The 20,281-nt window shown below is 34.0% G+C and overlaps 1 protein-coding gene across 1 annotated transcript in view; it reads left to right on the top strand.

The window, feature by feature from the left end:
* The first annotated feature begins 2,943 nt into the window (after positions 1–2,943).
* Positions 2,944–20,281, top strand: part of LOC145681471 (glycine receptor subunit alpha-2-like) — an 80,192-nt gene continuing 62,854 nt past the window's right edge. The window contains exons 1-3 of the mRNA XM_081753114.1: positions 2,944–3,149; positions 17,059–17,224; positions 18,353–18,446. Of these exons, the coding sequence (XP_081609240.1) occupies positions 18,400–18,446 (47 nt within the window). The 5' untranslated portion in view covers positions 2,944–3,149; positions 17,059–17,224; positions 18,353–18,399. The remainder of the gene's footprint in view (positions 3,150–17,058; positions 17,225–18,352; positions 18,447–20,281) is intronic.

Here is a 20,281-nt window from a genome sequence, read left to right as displayed (position 1 = left end):
TAGACACCCTATTCAGGGAAGTAGAACTACTTATTTTGGCTTATATTGTTCTCGAATTACTAGCCTATCTTGAATTGCTGAATAAAACATTTCAAGGAAGCACTGTTACCCTGCCAGAACTTCTAAAATCTGTGAAATTGATTGCCAGTGGCATTAGTGACTTCAGTTCTCACAAAAAAAAAAAAAATCATCATGCAATAATCATTCCAAGACTAAAGAAACTCTCTATAAGATTACAAGAACTCAACCTGTTTATACATATAAATCTCCAGAAGACTACTATAGAAGAGAAGTTGAGTTGAGTTGAGTTGAGTTGATTTTAGTTTAGCGTCCCTTTCAGCAGCGAGGCTATATGAGACGTGGACCTACTGATTAACGTGGAATCCGAACCACATGAGCTCCCCGCCGGGAATCGAACCCGGGTCTCCCACGCCAAAGGCGCGTACGCTAACCGCTTAGCCACGGAGGAGCTCAGAAGATAAGTTGAGAAGTTGACTCAGCTCTTTTCGCACTAAAGAATAAACTCGGCCATCTAATGATGGAAAATATGTCACTAATGAGGGAGAACTGCGGTAATCTGAAATTATATTCAGTAATTAAACATCATCTTTAGATTTAGAGTTGGGGTTGTTCCTAAAGAATAAAAAAATATTTCCAGTATTTTAAGGATAAAGTGGTTACTTTCCATGAAGTGAATTTTGAAGAAAGATATTTAGTTTAGAATGTGAGCATGCTTTTTCGACTGCTGTTGAGTTTTGCCGAATTCATGTTGTGAAACAGAAAGAAGTTTCAGTGTTCTTCGCCGCTTGAAAATATTTATGCTGTTCCATTATTATCTAGAAGAGACTAAACCATATGTCAGTTTGTTATATTCATACAATCGACAATGTTGACAACTAAAAAGTTGTTGCAGTGTTTCTATCGAAGAATATCACATAAAGAACAGTTTGGTGCTGGCCGCTGAGATATGAAATTGATCACTGAGATGACTGCAATTTGGTCTTTCGGTAAGTTAATTGATAATTTTATGTTGAATGTACATTATTTCGACAGGAATAACATTTTTTTCTCTTGTGATAGATCTTAGACTTCGTACGTAGTTGCACGAGTGAACCTAGAATTTTAATTCAGAGACGGTTGATATTTTGCAGAACATATTGTTTTCTTAACATATTGTTTTCTTTCAAATATAATCCAATATTTTGAATATCTTCGTATTTCGGGGCTAGAGGGGGCACATATATATCTCCCAACTACTTCCTGAATTTGTCTCTGACTATTTATGAGGATGATAGTGTTTTTCACTAGATAAGTTAACGATAAATCATTAAATTTCTTCTATCAAATTAACTAACTAACTAACTCTATGGCTTATGGAACCCGGATGTTCAATGCCGCGTTCACAAAAGCTCTCCACTGACTTCTATCCTTAGCTAACTGCATCCAGTTTCTACTTTGTATTCCAATCTCCGCGAGATCCACCTTAATATTGTCCTCCCATCTGCGTCTAGGTCTTCCTAATGGTCGTTTTCCGATTGGTCTTCCAGTCAAGATTTTGAAAGCGTTTCTACTTTCTTCCATTCTAGCTACATGACCCGCCCACCTAAGCCTCCTAGACTTCACGACCCTAACAATGTTGGGTAAATCATATAAATTATGTAGTTCCTCGTTATGAAGTTTCCGCCATTCCCCATTCCCGTTCCTCTTGGGTCCGAATATTCGCCTCAGGATCTTGTTCTCAAATACTTTCAGTCTATGTTCTTCCCTCAGAGTAAGTGACCATGTTTCGCAGCCATACAAAACAACTGGCATGATTACTGTTTTGTATATTTTAAGCTTCAAATTCCTCGACAGAATTCGCGACGACAAGAGATTTTGAACCGAATAGTAACACGAATTCCCTGCTTTTAGTCGACATTTAATTTCTCCGTGAATATGATTTTCCTCTGTTAATATTGATCCTAGGTATTTGAAACTATCCACTTTATCAAAAGTATTATTTAATATTTTAACGCATCCATTATTTGCTGTATTCCGGTCCCGACGCACTTCCATGTATTTAGTTTTATCTGCATTTACTTCTAAACCCATGTCCCTGCAAGCGTTTAATAAGATCTCTTCATTTCTTTCTATTGTTCTCCTATCATCACCTATTAAATTTACATCATCAGCATATGCCATAACCTGGTGAATACCGTTCAACTCCAGGCCCTGGTTGCTATTTTTGATTTTCCTTATAGCGTATTCCAGAACGAAGTTAAATAATAATGGCGACAATGTATCTCCCTGTTTCAGGCCTATCAAATTAAACCAAATAAATTATAGTATGACGTTACAAAATAATTAGCACATGTGAAGTGTAGCATATATCCCCATTATTTAAAAGCTTCCGACGCCAGTGGTATACATATGTATCTTTGAAAACGAAATTAGCTCTGAACTTTCGCTCCGAAGATATACAGAATTAAATAATAGATAGGTTTCATATTTTTCACAGATATATGTCGCAATAAGAGGTACAAATCATGCAATAGTGTATTGATTAGATTTCATTATAACATATACATTCTCGTCAATATCAACAAATTACGCCATAAGGTCGCGTGCCTGTTACCCTCAAATTCTGCCATTTCTATTGTAAATATGACTACTCTTTGTAACTATATAGCTAACGATCATCTATGACATTTCGTGATGAAGCAACGACTTTCCCCACGCAACATAGAAGCTGGTGAAATGCTATGTATGAAAAATAGTAATTGTTATATATCTGTTCTGTGGTAGCTGTTAGTTGCGCAACCACTATAATTAATTCATTCAAAAATCAACTAAGCATATTCTGTTGCTAAGGATATTTTTATTTATAACGTATTAAACAGTATATAGCTTCATAATCGTAATCTATTGATAAGAACATTGCTTCTCATAATGAGGCAACTACTGTATAGAAGTCTAATTGGTGATTTCAACACAAAATAACCAAGCAGAAGTCAAAGAATGAATAATATTACTTAGTAAAACAGTGAAATCGGTAGTGAAGCGAAATTCTAAAAAGCAGAGTAAGAATATTCATCATCCTGGGTTCAAATAATATCTAACATGGAAGGAATTGCACAATCTGGAGCAAGGTTCATTTCTACTTAATGTAGGTATGTAAAAGTGTCAATTATAGTCGTCTGTAAGGACAAAGAGTGGGATATAGAGCGGACATGGATTTCAGATTTTCCCAAAACTTAGTCTATAGTTGAATTCAACATGTTTTGTTACGCGTAATTAGCCTATTCAATACTTCTAGAGATGACATTTTCTGGAAGAGCTATGTGATTCTTCCGTCACGTTTCCATAACTGTTTACTTCCCCAAACTCTCATTTCTACACTTATAATTCACAGTGTAACTGAGCTCCTTCGTGGCTAAGCGGTTAGCGTACGCGCCTTTGGCGTGGGGGACCCGGGTTCGATTCCCGGCGGGAGCTCATGTGGTTCGGATTCCACGTTAATCAGTAGGTCCACGTCTCATATAGCCTCACTGCTGAACGGGACGTTAAACTCAAAATCAACTCAACTCACAGTGTAACTGTCATCTTAATTTCTCACACATTTCAGTTCCCATGTGTGACGAGCAGAAGTCATGACAATCGATAGTTTGTTGTACTTAGTTAACACGCTTTTTAACGATTGCATATTTATTGAAATCAGAGAAAAAAAAGTGAAAACAAGCCTAAGTGCAGAAGAATAACGTTTCTAATATTTTTATTACTCTTTCAAAAACAACGTGTCATTAAGATTAATTTAGAAATGAAACGACTCAATATAAGAACTTCACAGTTGTTTTTTTTTCGTTGGTATCAGAGAATTTTTCAGAATTTTTTCCCGTAAAATTTATGAAGGTGTTTAAACAGATGTATGTACCAACATTTCACACACACGAATACACACAATATCTATATCTATCTATCTATCTATCTATCTATCTATCTATCTATCTATCTATCTATCTATCTATCTATCTATCTATCTATCTATCTATCTATCTATCTATCTATCTATTTATCTATCTATATACTAGCCCTCGGCTAGCTGAGGACTTCGCCCTAGACTCCCACGTTTGCTGAGCCTATGGTCTCGCACCTCACATTTCAGTCTTTGCTTCCGTTCTTCGGACGGCAAAAACATGTTTGTGGCAGCATTCTTTGCGAAAAATTTAAACCCTTTTCTACCTTAGAATATGCAATTCAATCAAAGTGAGATGATAAAAAGCCATGTCGGCGAAAATGCTATCTGCAAAAGTTCAATTCAAATGGTTTACCTGTTTTCTCCTTATGATGAGATGGACGATCTCGAAGTCTCTCTTAAAAGTGGAATGTCCTGGAAACACTATGGCGGTATACGCCCATTTGTTTTGAATAAGGACTGTATATATCAAGTTTTGTGACGCACCTTCTCATCGATAGTATCAAAGAGCGTGTCACACTAATTTCGTGTAACATTTGATGATATAATTTCTTCATAAAGTAGCACTGAGTCGCCACCAGATCAATGTTCGGACAAGAAAACTGACCAATTCTCTTCAGGAAATTCAGGACTCGGCGAAACATCTTCGGAATCTATCCTAGGGATGGAAGGGAATACTAATACCAAATACAATAAAATAATGCATTACAATAGTTAATCGACTATAATAATTATGATTTTTACGACACTCTGAAACATAAATTTAACCAGGTTAACATATATTGTGTAGTTTTATGAATGAACACAAAATACATCAGGAAGATTCACAACAAAATAAACTACATGTAAAGGTAAGTACTATATATGATTACAACTTCGTGTCAGGTCGAAGTCATTGGGTGGCTGTCCATTGAAGAACGGTACCAACATCACATCTTAGAAGAGAGAGGTAAGTATTTCCTCATTTATTATTTAGATAGTTTAGTGTAGTATACGTAGTTAGGTTGATTGCTTTTAGTAGCTTTGGTAAGCTGTAGTCAATATGTAGAATAGTAATATTTGGAGTAGTATTATTCAATTAGTATATTGAGTTATTCAGTTTAGGCTTCTCGGTCTGGGTATTTATATCATTTGTATTAGTATTTTAGTGTATTTATTATATATCGACTCTAGTTGATTAGCTGTAAACTGTGAACATGGGAAGTCGGCTGTAGCTTCGTTGGAGTACTGCCAGTATCTATTGTAGATTACCTAACTTTATCTAGCTTGCAGAGAAAGAATGCATTGTCATAAAGTAAACAACATGTAACAGTGTATTTAGTAGTAAGTATTTAACGCTATTTCATTATCCTCATTTATATTTACTGTTTACTTCTAGCAGACGCATCAAATACTGCTTTAATAAAACGTAATATATAATAATATTTATGGTGTTGATACTTAATCATTCTATGTAATATCTTAAAAGCCAACAAAGATATTCAATTTGTAGTGTGAGTTTCGTATTAAAATACTCATGTTTGCTCTGCTATATTGAATGTAACATATTGCGAGAGTAATATTATTCCTATCCCCCAAAAGAAAGTTCGTTGCATTTTGCATATAAAGCCTATTAACCCATAATCAACTGTTCTTACTGATCAATAAATCACAGACATATATATATATATATATATATATATATATATATATATATATATATATATATATATATATATATACAGGGTGGGCCATTTTAATTAATCCACGGAAATATCTGAAAAATGATAAAACATAGAAGAAATTTTTGAAGTACATGTTATATATTGCTAAGGGGGAAAACCAATTCCGCCAAAAGTACCCCTCCCCGCCCCCCGTAAATGGGGGTCAGGGAGGGTAACTTTGAAATGTCAAATGGGAACATGGGTCGAGTAATACCTCGTTCGAAAGGTCTTGGAAAACTAAGTAACGCTCTACCAAAAGATGTTTCATATTGTGCACCAGTTTCAAAATGGCCGCCATGATATGGTTCGGAAACTCCAGTACCCGTAGTATGAAAACCATGGAAGGTAAATGAATGGAACAAAATTGAAATACGTAAATATCATGGGGGATATCGAATGATGTAATCCCAGTGGCCTCCTTGAAGGGGTCTTGTGGGCTAACTTCAAAATTTCAATGTCCGACCGGACAACGGTTCGGGCGTACGCTTGACCTACCCAATGCTGTTTGGAAGGCAGACTTCATGCATAGAGAATTGGTGCACTAAGTTAACGCGGATGGCCACAATTACATTTTGATTAACTATTAGCATTCATGTCATATTGTGAGCTTGAGGGACGAAACGGTGTGTACGTAATCCCCAAAATGCTTTCTGAATAACCAGCACGCATTGCATAAAAGTTTCTCTTTATTTTAGTCACTACAGCGTCATCCTTACAAACAAATGTTTCAACCACACCATACCTATTTGTAAGGTTAGCCTTAATTTACGAATTAAAGTAGAGTTCTCGTTTGAACTTTCACTTCACTTTCCACCCCACTCACATACAGAGCGCAGGGAGAGATTATTTTGCAGGACTTGGATTTCTCTCTATACATTATGGCAATTTTACTCTAATATTTTTTATCTCTGTTGCATTATTCTCGAGCCTTGGAACGCCTCCGTGGTTTTCCTATTTAATTTTCGTTATTTTCATTTATGTCTAACCGTATTCATACTATGGCCACTAGACGTTTTCTTAGACACAGTCACCATGTCTTTGCGATCATTTTGAAAACGGTGTCTCATGTCGAAAATTTTCTTACAGAAGCTGTTTGATATTAATTTGTCTATGTAACGTGATGTTACTTGCTTCAAGTTGCTATTTGAAATTTTCAAGTTGGCCCCGGATACCTTTCAGTTTGCCCTTGGAGTCACCCCGACAACACCTCTCGATGTGCCTTACGTCAGTTAGCTACTCCAGTTTTTCTTTTGTTGATTTATCTCCAATCGCTTTCATACTACGGGTACTAAACCTTTTCTCTGACACGGATACTATGTTTCGGCGGACTTTTGAGAACACTGCCATTTCACATCAATCGTTTTCTCCTGCAATATGTTAGATTTTGCAAGTTTTATCGAAAGAGGTACCACTCGACTCATGTTACTATTTGAAATTTTGAAGTTAGCCCCCAAGACCCCTTTAGGGAGGCCACTGGAATCACAGGGACCACACCGTTCGATATGCCCTATGATATTTACGTATTTCAATTTTGTTCCATTCATTTACCTTCCATGGTTTTCACACTACGGGTACTGGAGTTTCCGAACCATATTATGGCGGCCATTTTGAAACCGGTGCACAATATGGAACATCTTTTGGTACAGCGTTACTTAGTTTTCCAAGACCTTTCGAACGAGGTATTACTCGACCCATGTTCCCATTTGACATTTCAAAGTTACCCTCCCTGACCCCCATTTATGGGGGGCGGGGAGGGGTACTTTTGGCGGAATTGGTTTTCCCCCTTAGCAATATATAACGTGTACTTCAAAAATTTCTTCTATGTTTTATCATTTTTCAGATATTTCCGTGGATTAATTAAAATGGCCCACCCTGTATATATATATATATATATATATATATATATATATATATATATATATATATATATATATATATATATATATATATATATACGTATGTCAATGTACATATAACTTTAAGGTCATTGTAGGAATGTAAAAGGGGGATTTAGCGTTAGGCTTAATTTTAGTTGAAAATCTGTCAACTGCTACATCGTCAGATAATTGACTGCAGGAAGGAATGGATCTTTTCTGGTCCGAAGATATTTACACTTCAATTTTGGGGTATGTTAACTCCATCTCAAAACTATAAATACTCCGAAGGTAAGAACTCTAATATCCAATATCTCCAATTCAATCTAATTCCAATATATCTATAAGTCACAGTAATCAGCTGTTTTCTGTGTTATTATTATCCCTCTTATTTGAGTCAATTTGTTTCAGAAAAGTTCTTGCATCCGTTCCTTTTGACCGGAATATCAAGTAATAGACCTCAAAACGTCCTTAATTACTCACAGAAACTGTTTCAATGAAATTTCGCTAGTTTTTAAAATTTGAATTTTAAAAGGATTCAAATATTTTAAATGATAAATTACATACTTTATGTTTTCCATGTTATTCTTACAGGTGCGGCATGTGCCGACATTTTCAAACATTTTCCGCGTCTATCTTGCAAACAGATGAAATCGTGAATATTAATTGTAAGTTAAAATACGTAAATAAAATATTAGTAGAAACTGCGCATTATTAATTATAACACTCAAAACTCGCAACTAAACGAGAAAACGAAAAAAGGTCATTGTGATTAAACATCTGCGGAATATCAAAGATATGATGGCCCACAACAGTTTCATATCTCCAAAATGTCTCTAATCTTAAAGGATTTGGACATATGGCCATCTTATTGTAACAATTGTAAACCCCATCCTTTTCTCTTCCTATATTTATCTTTTCTTCTGAGGGAAACTTCAAAAACTTTGAAACATGTCTTTAATTATTTTAAGTTAAAAGCCTAAATACCAGTTTCCTAGTCCGTAACCTTAAGGGATTTGGAGATAGAAATGTGTCCATCTCATTATAACAATTGTAATTCCCAACCTTTTATCTTCTCACCTTTTCTCGTTCATATAAAAAATACTGAAAGATGTTCTCAATTATTTTAAATGAAAAGTCTAAGTATCAAATTTCGTGTCCCTAATCTTGAGAGATTTCGAGATATAGCTATCTTATTTTAGCAATTGAAACCTTCATCCTAATTTCTTCCCGCCTTTTTCCTTTCCCTCGTAGGAGAGATATAAAAAGATGCTGAAACACATCTTCAAAAATATATCAAAAGTGAAAATACAAAATTTAATGTCTAAATCTTCGGAGCGCACTGGCATTCCGGTAGAACCGTGGTATCTTTGATCTTTTCAAACTATACCTTCTTACTTTATTGGCAGAATCACAGAATACAAACATATGACAATAACAACACACATAAACGTACTACAGGGTGTCCGAGAAGTCCTTCACTGATTACAGAAATTGATAACTCAGGCTAGAAATAAGATAGAAATATGAAACTGGTGTTGAATTGTTTACAAACTATAAAAGTTTTGGTCACATCAGTACACTTCCACATGAGCACCCTTGGTAGCACGTAGCACATCTAGGCGATATTCAATTTCCATCCACACATTAGCCAACATCACTGGAGGGATCGATGCAACGACTGTGGTTATTCGTTACTGCAGGGTTTCAAGATCTGGTACACGTGTTCGGTAGACCTCATCCTTGACATAACCCCATAAGAAGAAGTCTAATCGGAATCGGAATCGGAAAAGGCAATTCGTCTGAGATAACCATTATCGTCCTCAATACGTGATAGCATTTCGACCGCAAAGTCATATCGACGTGTACCGTCGTCGGGCAACAAGGCCTGAACGAATTGCACTTTGTAAACACAAAACAATAAACGTTTGTGTAAAATGTCATGGATAGAGCTTTTTGGCATCTGTAATTCACGTGAGGCCCTGCGCACCGATTTCTTAGGACTTCTCAGAAAAGACTGCCGCACAGCCTCCACCGTGTCTGCTGAGGTTCTTGGTCGACCAGACCTCGGAAGGTCAGCAACCGACCCTGTGTTCTTGAACTTCTCATACCAGGCTTTAATGCTCTTGACATCAGGTGGAGTCCTCCCAAATGTTGTCTGGAACTGTCTCTGCACCGTGGTTGGTGATCGTGTCTCATGGTACCACAGGACACATTGTGCCTTCTCCTGGTTGGTTGGCATGGCTTCTTGGGCTTCTTACTTACGTACTACAAACCTAAAACAAAAAAATTGAAACTTGGTAAAACAGAACAAACCTAACACAGACAAAAACTTTTATAGTTTGTAAACAATTCAACACCAGTTTCATATTTCTATCTTATTTCTAGCCTGAGTTATCAATTTCTTTAATCAGTGAAGGACTTCTCGGACACCCTGTAAAATAACTTTAAATTTTAACCGCAAATAATACAAACGAATATAATCACATTGATCAATATACGCAATTCAAAAAATTAGGACTCATGTACAGAAACATAGTGAATACTTTATAGTCATCTCAAATTTGGTGTTGTATCTACAGTGTTCACTTTTCCTAATCTCTTAATTTTTTTCAATTATAAACAATGTTACATATGTTGAAAGCAAACTAATATAAACATTACCATAATTTACAACACCCTTATTATTAAAAAAATCAATTTAAGATACTTCAAGATGTAAATATATATCTCGATAGGATGATTTCTCAAAGAAATAAAAATAAAAATAATATTTAAAGTGCTTTAAAAGACTGAGAATTCACTAAAACTATACTATAAAATTTAAAAACCAATAACTTAATTAAAAATGACAACAGTAGATATAATAATATCAGTCTTCGCGCACTTTCACTTTTTAAGCTATAATATACGAAATTACCTAAGACATTTTACGAAAATTACTATACCGATATCATCCTAGCGCAAAAGTATACACGAGGTTAATAAAATACTCCGAGGTCAGATTGCAGTGATCAAATCATAAAATATCTATTAAAGGGATTCTAGTGCATTTTCACTTTGACCATACTTTTATATATAAATCTCACTCTCCAAATTATCTTAGCGCAAACACAGCATTAACTATAAAATACTTAGATCTAAACTTAACCTATTTCTTTAACTCATATTTTTATTTTTTCTTCTCTTTTTCTCTTGTTCTCATGTTCTAATTTTTCAAATTTTGTTATTAAATCTTCTTTCTTTAAATCTATCTTGTAATGTCTCGAAGTTAGGGCAAATATTTTATCTTCTAATAACTATCTTTTATCATTGTAAGAGCTTAATGCTAATTTGTTTTCTTCTACTGAATATACGTTATGCTTTTTTATTTCGAATCGTATTCTATATTTTGTATAATTCCTTATCTTCTAAGACACAATCCTCATAATCCTTAAAATATGTTTCTGATTTAACAATATTTGATTTTATTCCTTTTGCTTTTCCTATTTGATCCTTCGTTTCCTTTGCATCTTTTTCATTTTCAATACGCACTATAACAGAATCAGTATCACTCATTAATAACTTCACTTCACCCCACATTTTTCTTTCACGCATTATAATAGAAATCAAACAGACAGATTTTTGATATATCTAGAACTAATAATCCAACACAGATGAACTTATTAAAAGTGATTTTAATTTTATACATATCAATAGCAGCTAGACTTTTTAGAAAATATCTTTTTATTTTTAAAGGTAGGTTTCGTAATTAATTCATACACTAAAGTCTTATATCTACTTTCTTCCTTGTATTCTCCATTATTTTTCCAAGACAGCATTACGAGTTGTAAGCTTGTAAAAATTTTCTTCAGCATCACTCTTTGCTTGTGATCAAATTTCTGTATTTAAATCTTTATATTTCTTTAACCATGCCGATTGTTTAAATTCTAATATCTTATGTATATTTTTCAGTTTAAAACATAAAACATAGAACTTTAGATTTTGATAACATAATATATAATTCTCTTGATCGTAAAGTGTTAATAATTTCGGAAGTTTATTATTATTCATATAATTTTCTGGAGCTAATGGTAAGTTTATAATAAAGTTTTTTGGATTTTGTAGAACAACTTCCAGTATATATCCAATATTAGAATCATCTTTTTGTAATATTTAGTTCCTCGAATGTTTGCGTTAACAATACATTTCCATTTAAACTCTCCATAAAGCATATGATGATTCATAGCTCATCCATATTCATTATTTGCATCCATATACATTATGTAAGAACTCTTTTTTCTAGGATTATAATTTTCTAGATACTTATTATTTGCTATTGTATATCTATTTGAACATTGAGAAATTCCTCCTCTTACACCCTTTTGTATAAAAAGTAATTTAGCATAATCGGTTAATAATTCCAATTTTTGTTTTGTCATTTTTAATATTGTGTCCCGGAAAAATCCAGGACTAGCGAAATACCCTGCTAGATTAAATTTATGTTTTATTCTCTGTATCTCTAAAATTATCAATGATACCTGCTAATTGAACTACATAGATTTTATTATAAAATTGAGTATATCCTTTCGAGACTTTTAAGTTGAATACTTTACAGGTTAATATTCAACCTTTAGAAAACACATCACTTCTCGTTAGTAAATATTTAGAGTTTTTATTCAATTTAGAAATACCTTTTAATACTCCACTATACATTTCTACAACATCAGTTTGCGAATTATCATCGAAACCTTTTATAACAACATTTAATCTTTCAAGTTTTTTCTTGCAGACTTGTGGATTTCTTCTATAATTCTCCACTAACAGCTTTACCATCTTCTACTTAACCTTACTTTTTTTTACAAATTGTGTTTTATTAATACCATATACGCTTTATACATCTTTTTTATATATCATCCATGCTTTGTTTGCTCTATTCTAATTGTATCTTTCCTTGTATTAGTATGCTTTTTACAATTAATACATCATTGTTACTATTTATTTAATGGAAAATTATTGAAGTTCTCTTTCTATATACAAAATAAGAAACAATAATTGTTCTCAAAACCTGAATATTTATCTGTTTGAAGCATAATTTCATCTTTCTTTTTAATGCCTAAAGAAAAATTTTCCACTAGAGTATTGTTTAAAAATATGCTTACGAAGAATTTATCCAGGTTTATTTCGGTATGCGTTATTCTTCCATTATAGAGAAATTTGTATCCATTAGATAAATTAGATATTCTGAAGATTGGATGTTTAATATTTTCACTTTTCAATTTACAAGTTTATAGTTTCATCCCTCATAATTAATTTAAAACTATCTTTCTTCATCGTTTGAAAGTCTTCTTTTGTAACAAAACTCCCAATATCAATATCATCTTTCTTTATATATGTATCTTGTAATGATCTTAGTGTATCCTGTAATTTGTTTCTATCACTTTTTAATTGTTTATTAACACTAATGTTTATTGATTCAAGTTGTTCTAACATCTATTTGATCAACACCGTTAACTATATTAATAGGTCTTTTGTTTTTAAAATCAACTCTTGAGTCGTAGTTTGCTGTAAAGATTCTATTTAATTGAAATTGAAAGCCGTAACTAGTCATATAATATGGAAATTTAGAATCAATTTTTGATTTATATTTATCATATTCTTCTTTCTTCATCTTTTAAACTCTTTAATAATTCTAATTGTTCCTCGCTAATGTTAATATTTTCAAGATCTATAACATTCTTATCTATAACATCACTAAAGATATTCCGATTTATTATATAGTAAATGGTAATTCCCAACCAAACTTCTCGAAGAACGTTTGTAATATATCATTCTTTTTTGATTTGTTAAACTCAATACAGGATCTATACCATGTTTTCTTAATAGCTAATACAAAACATACTAACAGATATTTGATTTGAATAATAATTACAATAGTAATAAAACAAATAAGAATAACAACAGACAGAAAAATAAGAAGACTAAAAAGAGACGGAAAAGAGCAATTTTTAGAGTGTACACACTCTATGACGAGAATCGACAAGATCTAGAAGGCTTTCAGCCCTTCGAGCCCAGTTTGCACTCACTTATGTGAACGAAGAATGGGGAGAGACACGTATGAAACATAAATATAAACAAGCAGATTGGTTTGTCCATTTAACGGACGTCGTCAAGGTTAGTGCTCTCCTCTAGTCCACTAGTTTACACTTTAGTTACAGCAAATGCCACCTAGCAGTTCGAGCTGCCTGACCAGTACATAATAGTGCAAATGAAATCACACTTGTGACCACACTTCATTTTTAACAGTACCTCAGTAAAACCAGACGATCCACGTCAGTGGTTGTTATACAGACCAATCAAATGCAAGATTCGAATTGCGCATCCATACACAAATAATGAGTGCACTGATGAGCATCTCATATACGAAGAAGCCAGGCAGACGGAGAAAATGGAAAAGAGGCAGGGAGATATCAGGAGTGTTTTCCGAATAGACGATAACATGTACACAACATACAGTATTTGTAAAGCTTGAACGTCGTTTGCGTGAAACAGGTTGTTTGTGTACAACTAAATAAGAGATGGAGTTCCCAGAAAGATTCGCACCGTCAGATTCAAGGAACAAGTGTAGCAACATGTTGAGGCCAATCCTTACACCAGACCGGGCTATTGCACATGTCCTCAATATTAGTCTATGGCAGTGTGGCGCATTCTATACGATGACCACATTCATCCTTATCCGTCCAGAAGGTTCAGAAGTTGGAACCACACGGACGCGAACAATTGACAGAGTAGCTGAAGATCCGCAATTCACACTTTCCTCTTATTTATTGATGAAGTTCTCTTCACACAGGCGGGAAAATTCAACACAAGAAACAGACAGATATGGGCAACTGAAAATCCTCAGGCATTGCATTCCAGAAGCTCCCAATATCGTTTCACAGTCAACGTTTTGGCTGGAATTGTAGAGAACACCTGATAAGTTCATATACTTTACCTCCATGTGCTAACGTACAATATTATTTGATGTTTTTGAACGAATTGCTTTTTTAACTCCTGGAAGATGTTCCATTGGTAGTACATAAGGAAATGTGGTTTCAGAATGATGGTGCAGCTACACACTTCACTTCAGAAGTTCGTGAGTATCTCCACAACATTTTTGGAGAGAGATGGATCGGTCATGACGGTCCAGTGCTTTGGCCTGCGTGCTCACCAAACTTGTTGCCTCTGGACTTTTTCCTTTCGGTTTCCATCAAGAAGCTTGTTTATGAGACACCATGGAGACCTAGGAAAGTATCGTAGGATGAATTGTGGCAGTTGCAGGACAAATACGTGAAATGTTAGACAGCTTCAACGATTCGTCAGTATGTGTACAGATGTACAAAGTAGGCTCGATGAACATCATTTCAAGCAGTTTTCTTAATATTTCAGTACAGAATACGTTATAGTACAGGATGATCTTATTTCATGTTCAACGTTGTGGCTTTTTCTGCTTGACCTCGGAATAGTTACAAACTAATATAATTGTTGCTTTTCCTGCAGTTCTCGGTCTCAGGACAATTAAAAACCGATGTATCCCATCCGATGTGGCATCGCCTGGACGTGATGAATAGGTGGTCTACTAAGAGTGTCACAATTACTGACTGAATTGGACGCGAAGAACACATAAAGGAAACCAATTGGAAGAGTCTAATTGGTCTCTAGAAGCGATTAGAAGCGAAAAGATGGACGGGGTACTGTTTATTAATGAAATGTTTGCAAGACCAGCGATGTGACAGTCAAAACACAGCTGCATGGAAGCAGATGTGGGAAGTGTATTCAAAATACAATATACACCGCATTGCACGTACATGGAAAATACTGAAACTATCACAAAAGTGCCAGTTGCACGAACATACAGTTACAATTGTAATGGTAATTATTTATTTTGTATTTTGTTGTACCTTTTGTATATCTAGACTCTAATATACCTAAAAAAAATATACACACAGAGACAATTTAATGCTGGAATAGTAGAACTATGCCACTGCGATTTGCGTTCTGCCTAGTTCTCGACATTCAATTCTAATCTTCTGTCGCTGCTTCGCTCCGCGTTCTGTGTGTTCGTACCCTCAATTTCTACATAACATACAACTCGCATTCTTCATATTTGTTTGCCCCAATTTCTATACATATCAACGATGTTTTTATCTCCCGAAGGTGTGCATTTTCCTGACAGTCTTGCCAGCTTAAATATATGTATTTTGTCCTTGATGTTTAAACAGTTTATTACTTATTTGTTATCTTTTGGCGCCACCTCATGAGACTCAATATTTAATGTTGAAACCGATCAGTACGACATGTTTCGAATCTCATGACAAAATGCAATGCCATGATGTCGTCTTTCTTCTTGATAGTTTGAGAATTATTGTCTCCCCATGTTTTGTTCAGCAGTACCAAAGGACACTAAACATGCAATAAGCTGACAGAATGATGTCTTTTTACCATATAATATTATTCATGGTTTGCAACACTGTCATCTTTGTGTCACTGACGTTTCATATATTCATTGCATTAATTGTGTATACAGTACCTTGCAGCAATATATTATCACCATTGTGCCCCAGTTTTGAATTGTATTTACATTTTCTCAAGTCACTATTGCGTCGAAATAGGCAACCCTGTATCTCGGAAATGACGCCCCAGTATTGCAAATGGTATTTAAAAAAATAATCAGTTTGTTCCAGTGAATCTATTTACAAGCTGCTTAATATGTTGTCTAGGATACGTTGTATATTTCAATACAAGTTCTCACAAGCAGAATGTTATCCTATATTGTAATTTCTACGTGCTTAAGATAAGTGTATATTGTACGCTTGTTTTCCTAAACTAAGGTAATATTTATTATTTATTTGTAATGTAACTTTGTTAAAATTATAATTTTAATGTAAAAATGTATAAATTATTTTCCTAAGGCAGTGAGGATAAATCCTGTTTCTTCTAGATATATAAATATACTCGTCATTTTTAAAAGCAAAGACAAACCACACATACTTGGAAACGGAAAATGTCTGTTCAAAATGTTTTTTCAAAATAATAAATCTTTTCAACACGTACCCTAAGGTAGAATTGTCAATAAAAATAACAGATTTTTCCTTCAATTGAAATTCTCAGGAAAGTAGAAGCGAAATATAACTCCAATACATCTGTCCAAACGACTCTTACGTGTTTCATATTTTATGACATGTCTTTTTTTTTTAAAGAACATATCAAATTATTTCATTGAGGTCCTTGTATATTTGTCCTACAATATAACGGTTAGCAGAATCAAACTGAAGGAAAAATCCTATATAGTTTGTTTGAAATACTGTAAGTATATGAATTATGTGTTACTCATTGAAACGCTCAATATTTCCTTTGTCATTTTTATTTTGAAAATAGTATCAGCTGTTATGTTCTCTCTAATGATATGTATATTATTTTAATTTTAAATATTCTTTTAAACCAACTTCAGAAACAGGAGGTGGTCTATCTATAGTTTGCACACAAACAAAACCAACTTTTTCTTTTAAAGGTGACAATCTACAGGTGACCTTTTTCAAGGAAGGAAGTGGTCAATTTACCTGTATCTCCTAACGACAATGACAATTGGCGAACTCTTTGTAATGTAACGGCGGTAACCTATGGCTCATTGGCAGATTGCAAGTGGCAATAATCACCTTTAATTAGGTTTACTGCTGGTAAGAAAAGTTGATTTAGTTTATAATTGTATTATATATATATATATATATATATATATATATATATATATATATATATATATATATATATATATATATATATATGTGTGTGTGTGTGTGTGTGTGTATTGTTAGCATGTTCACGCGTAACTTCGATGGGTACCAATATTGATTATTCTTTTTTTGTGCACAAATGCACCAATAAGTCAATTTTGCCCAAAATGTCACATGTTCGCTTTCTACAACGACCAATCAATTGAACATAGAGACTACACATTTGTTTCAAGGAAACAGAATATCAGGGAGTAAGCAAAGAACATGGACAAACTAGTGAAGCGAGTGGGCCGTTGAAATTATGAGCATTAACTCCAGAAGTCCAAGCTTGTAGCAAATACGGTCAATTTGGGGGAAGAGGGGGAAGGGTCAATGTTGCCCGCGCTTTTTCAAGTAATCATGACATTATATCTAATCAATTTAAATTAATATTTTAAACTAAACTAAGAACAGTAACCCTTGATGCAGTTTCAATGTACGTTTATAGCAAACGGTTACATATGTGATATTATTCACATTTTTAAAGCACGGACATATGTTGCGATACTCGTACAATCCGAACTTTGGTTTTGCTTTGACGGTGTAAGTAGGCATATATATATATATATATATATATATATATATATATATATATATATATATATATATATATATATGTGTGTGTGTGTGTGTGTGTGTTGTGTGTGTCAATTTTAAAATTAAAATGTATCATGCTAAATAAGAGGCATGAGTAACTATGGTGAAAATAAAGATGAATTACACCTAGCACCAACGGAGGTCATATCTACCTGCACCAAACTATTGTTTTTAAAATTAAAAATAAAATAGATAGCATTATAATATTTCTAACTAATAAAAGTAGACATTACATTCAAACGAACAATGCAAATGTCAAGAGCTAGGTCCCATCTATTGATAATGTATACAATAAGGTTCACAGAAACGAAAATGCAAATATGTAAATGCACTTTAAGTACTAGTAATTTCGAACAGTAGAGTTCGAAATTTTATGTCACAATAGAATTGTGAAAATTGCCGGGTTTAATGTTTAAAGACTTGTATTCTTTCTTCCAGAATCAAATGCATATAGCCAATTTGCTTGTAACTAAACAAAGACTCCAATGCTAGTTGTTTATGTACTTCTCACAGCCTTTCTCTTCAGTCAAAGGTAAAGTAATAATTTTCTTTCTTCGAATTTTTATTTCTGGAAATTGTAGTAAAATAGTTCCTCATCATGTCAGCTAATTGATTTAACGATCATTATGTTAAACGCTCTACTCTAAAGTGCGACAGAGTTGAAGCAGCACCAGACTTGTGTAAACATTTAACACAACTCTGGTAACACAGTGTCATTGTGTTGAGTTGATATGGCAATATTTACTGCGCACATTAAAAAAAAATCTTATTGTAATTACTTTGTGGAGATATAATGATGTAGTAAGTGATTAGATCTACTACTTCCGGTTTCACTAGCTGTAAAAGAAGTGGAACCTTTTCTAAATACATACTAAAATCTTCTCTCTTCTTTTACCGTTTCTGGTCTGAAATTTATCATGTAACCTCTTATAAATGCATACAACAGAGTTTCTCTCTTCTTTTACCGTGTTTGGTCTGAAAATTATCATGTTACCCCTTCTAAATGCATACAATAAAGTTTCTTTCTTCTATTACCGTTTTCGATCTGAAATTTATCATGTACCGTAGATGCAAGCTACTTAGACCCACTTTTGCAATAAATTCGTTCTTTTGTCCTGTATTCATGCACGAAAACTCGAAAGTTATTGTCGTAACTCATAATTAATAGAACTACAGGTAATATTGTACATATCGAGGGCGTTTTTAGTTACATATATTGAAAACAAAACACATTCGATTGCTGTAAAAGCATGGGTACAAGTAAGACTCGCGTTCGGGCTATTTGAATCCACCCCCATATTTTCTAACAGAATATCATTGAAATCTGCTCTGGAACTAAGTAGGACGCAGGTGTTCAAAGAATAACACTTTTTATTTACTGCAAAACAGAAATAGAACATGTTAAGAAGTACTGAGACATATTGTAGGCACAAGAACATGTTGCTACTAAAGACATAAATTGATTCCTTAAATGGCACAAATTCACCCACTTAACCCAAGAGAAGTGTTTGAAATTAAATAATACATAGTTACGAACATAAAATAAAACGAGGCATATCTGTCGTGGGTCATCTTCAGGAATTATAGTTAGGTTGCAAGTCTCAGAAGTGTAGTGAAAACAAAACCCTTTTAATTAATTGAGGAGGATTAATCTTCGTCGTAATATCATACCATTTGGAGAAAAGTGTGTCCTTCTTTTTGGGCCATTTCCAGACTTCTTTTATTGGCTCCATACAGTCTATAATAGCACCTTCAGGCAAAGTGTTCCTTATTACACCTAGAAATTATTTCCCATTACACAGAAGAAGGATAAAATCCCCTGTCCGCACATTTTGAAATGAAGAACCTTTGATTTCTCTTTTCTGGAAAAACGGATGGTTTGTTCCAAATGACTGGTAACTTCATCATCAGTACTAGAAGCACATAGATCATTACCTCCTGATGACTGAAGGCTAAAACAGTCATCTTCCGTTTTTTTCTTCTTTTGTCGTTTCCCCCTTTTTGGTGAACGATCTTGCTTAGGTGTGCCAGTAGACATTTCTTGTGACTGAAGGTCACTTACGGTAATACTTTTTCCCGGGGGGGCACTTGCAATTTCTTCCTTCTCTTGACGCGAGGAGTGACAAATTCACCCCTTTTCTCCTCAAGCTGTGCCAGGAATGCTTCTCCAACTAAATCCAAATTTGTGGTTCTATCTTGATTAGGTAATTGCCTCATGATTTCTTCTTTATTTAGTGGGAATATCCCACACCATTGAACCCGGCCTTTAAATTGTCAGATAAATTTGGTCGCAAATCCAGTAGCACTCTTTTGAATAGCATTGCAAACTGATCTTTCGGCAGAGTTGACAGTCTTTTCCCAGTATCT

Source organism: Thermobia domestica, chromosome 3 (genome assembly GCF_964235325.1).
Source record: "Thermobia domestica chromosome 3, izTheDome1.hap1.1, whole genome shotgun sequence".
Lineage (NCBI taxonomy): Eukaryota > Metazoa > Arthropoda > Insecta > Zygentoma > Lepismatidae > Thermobia > Thermobia domestica.
This window is presented reverse-complemented; position numbering and strand designations above follow the sequence as displayed.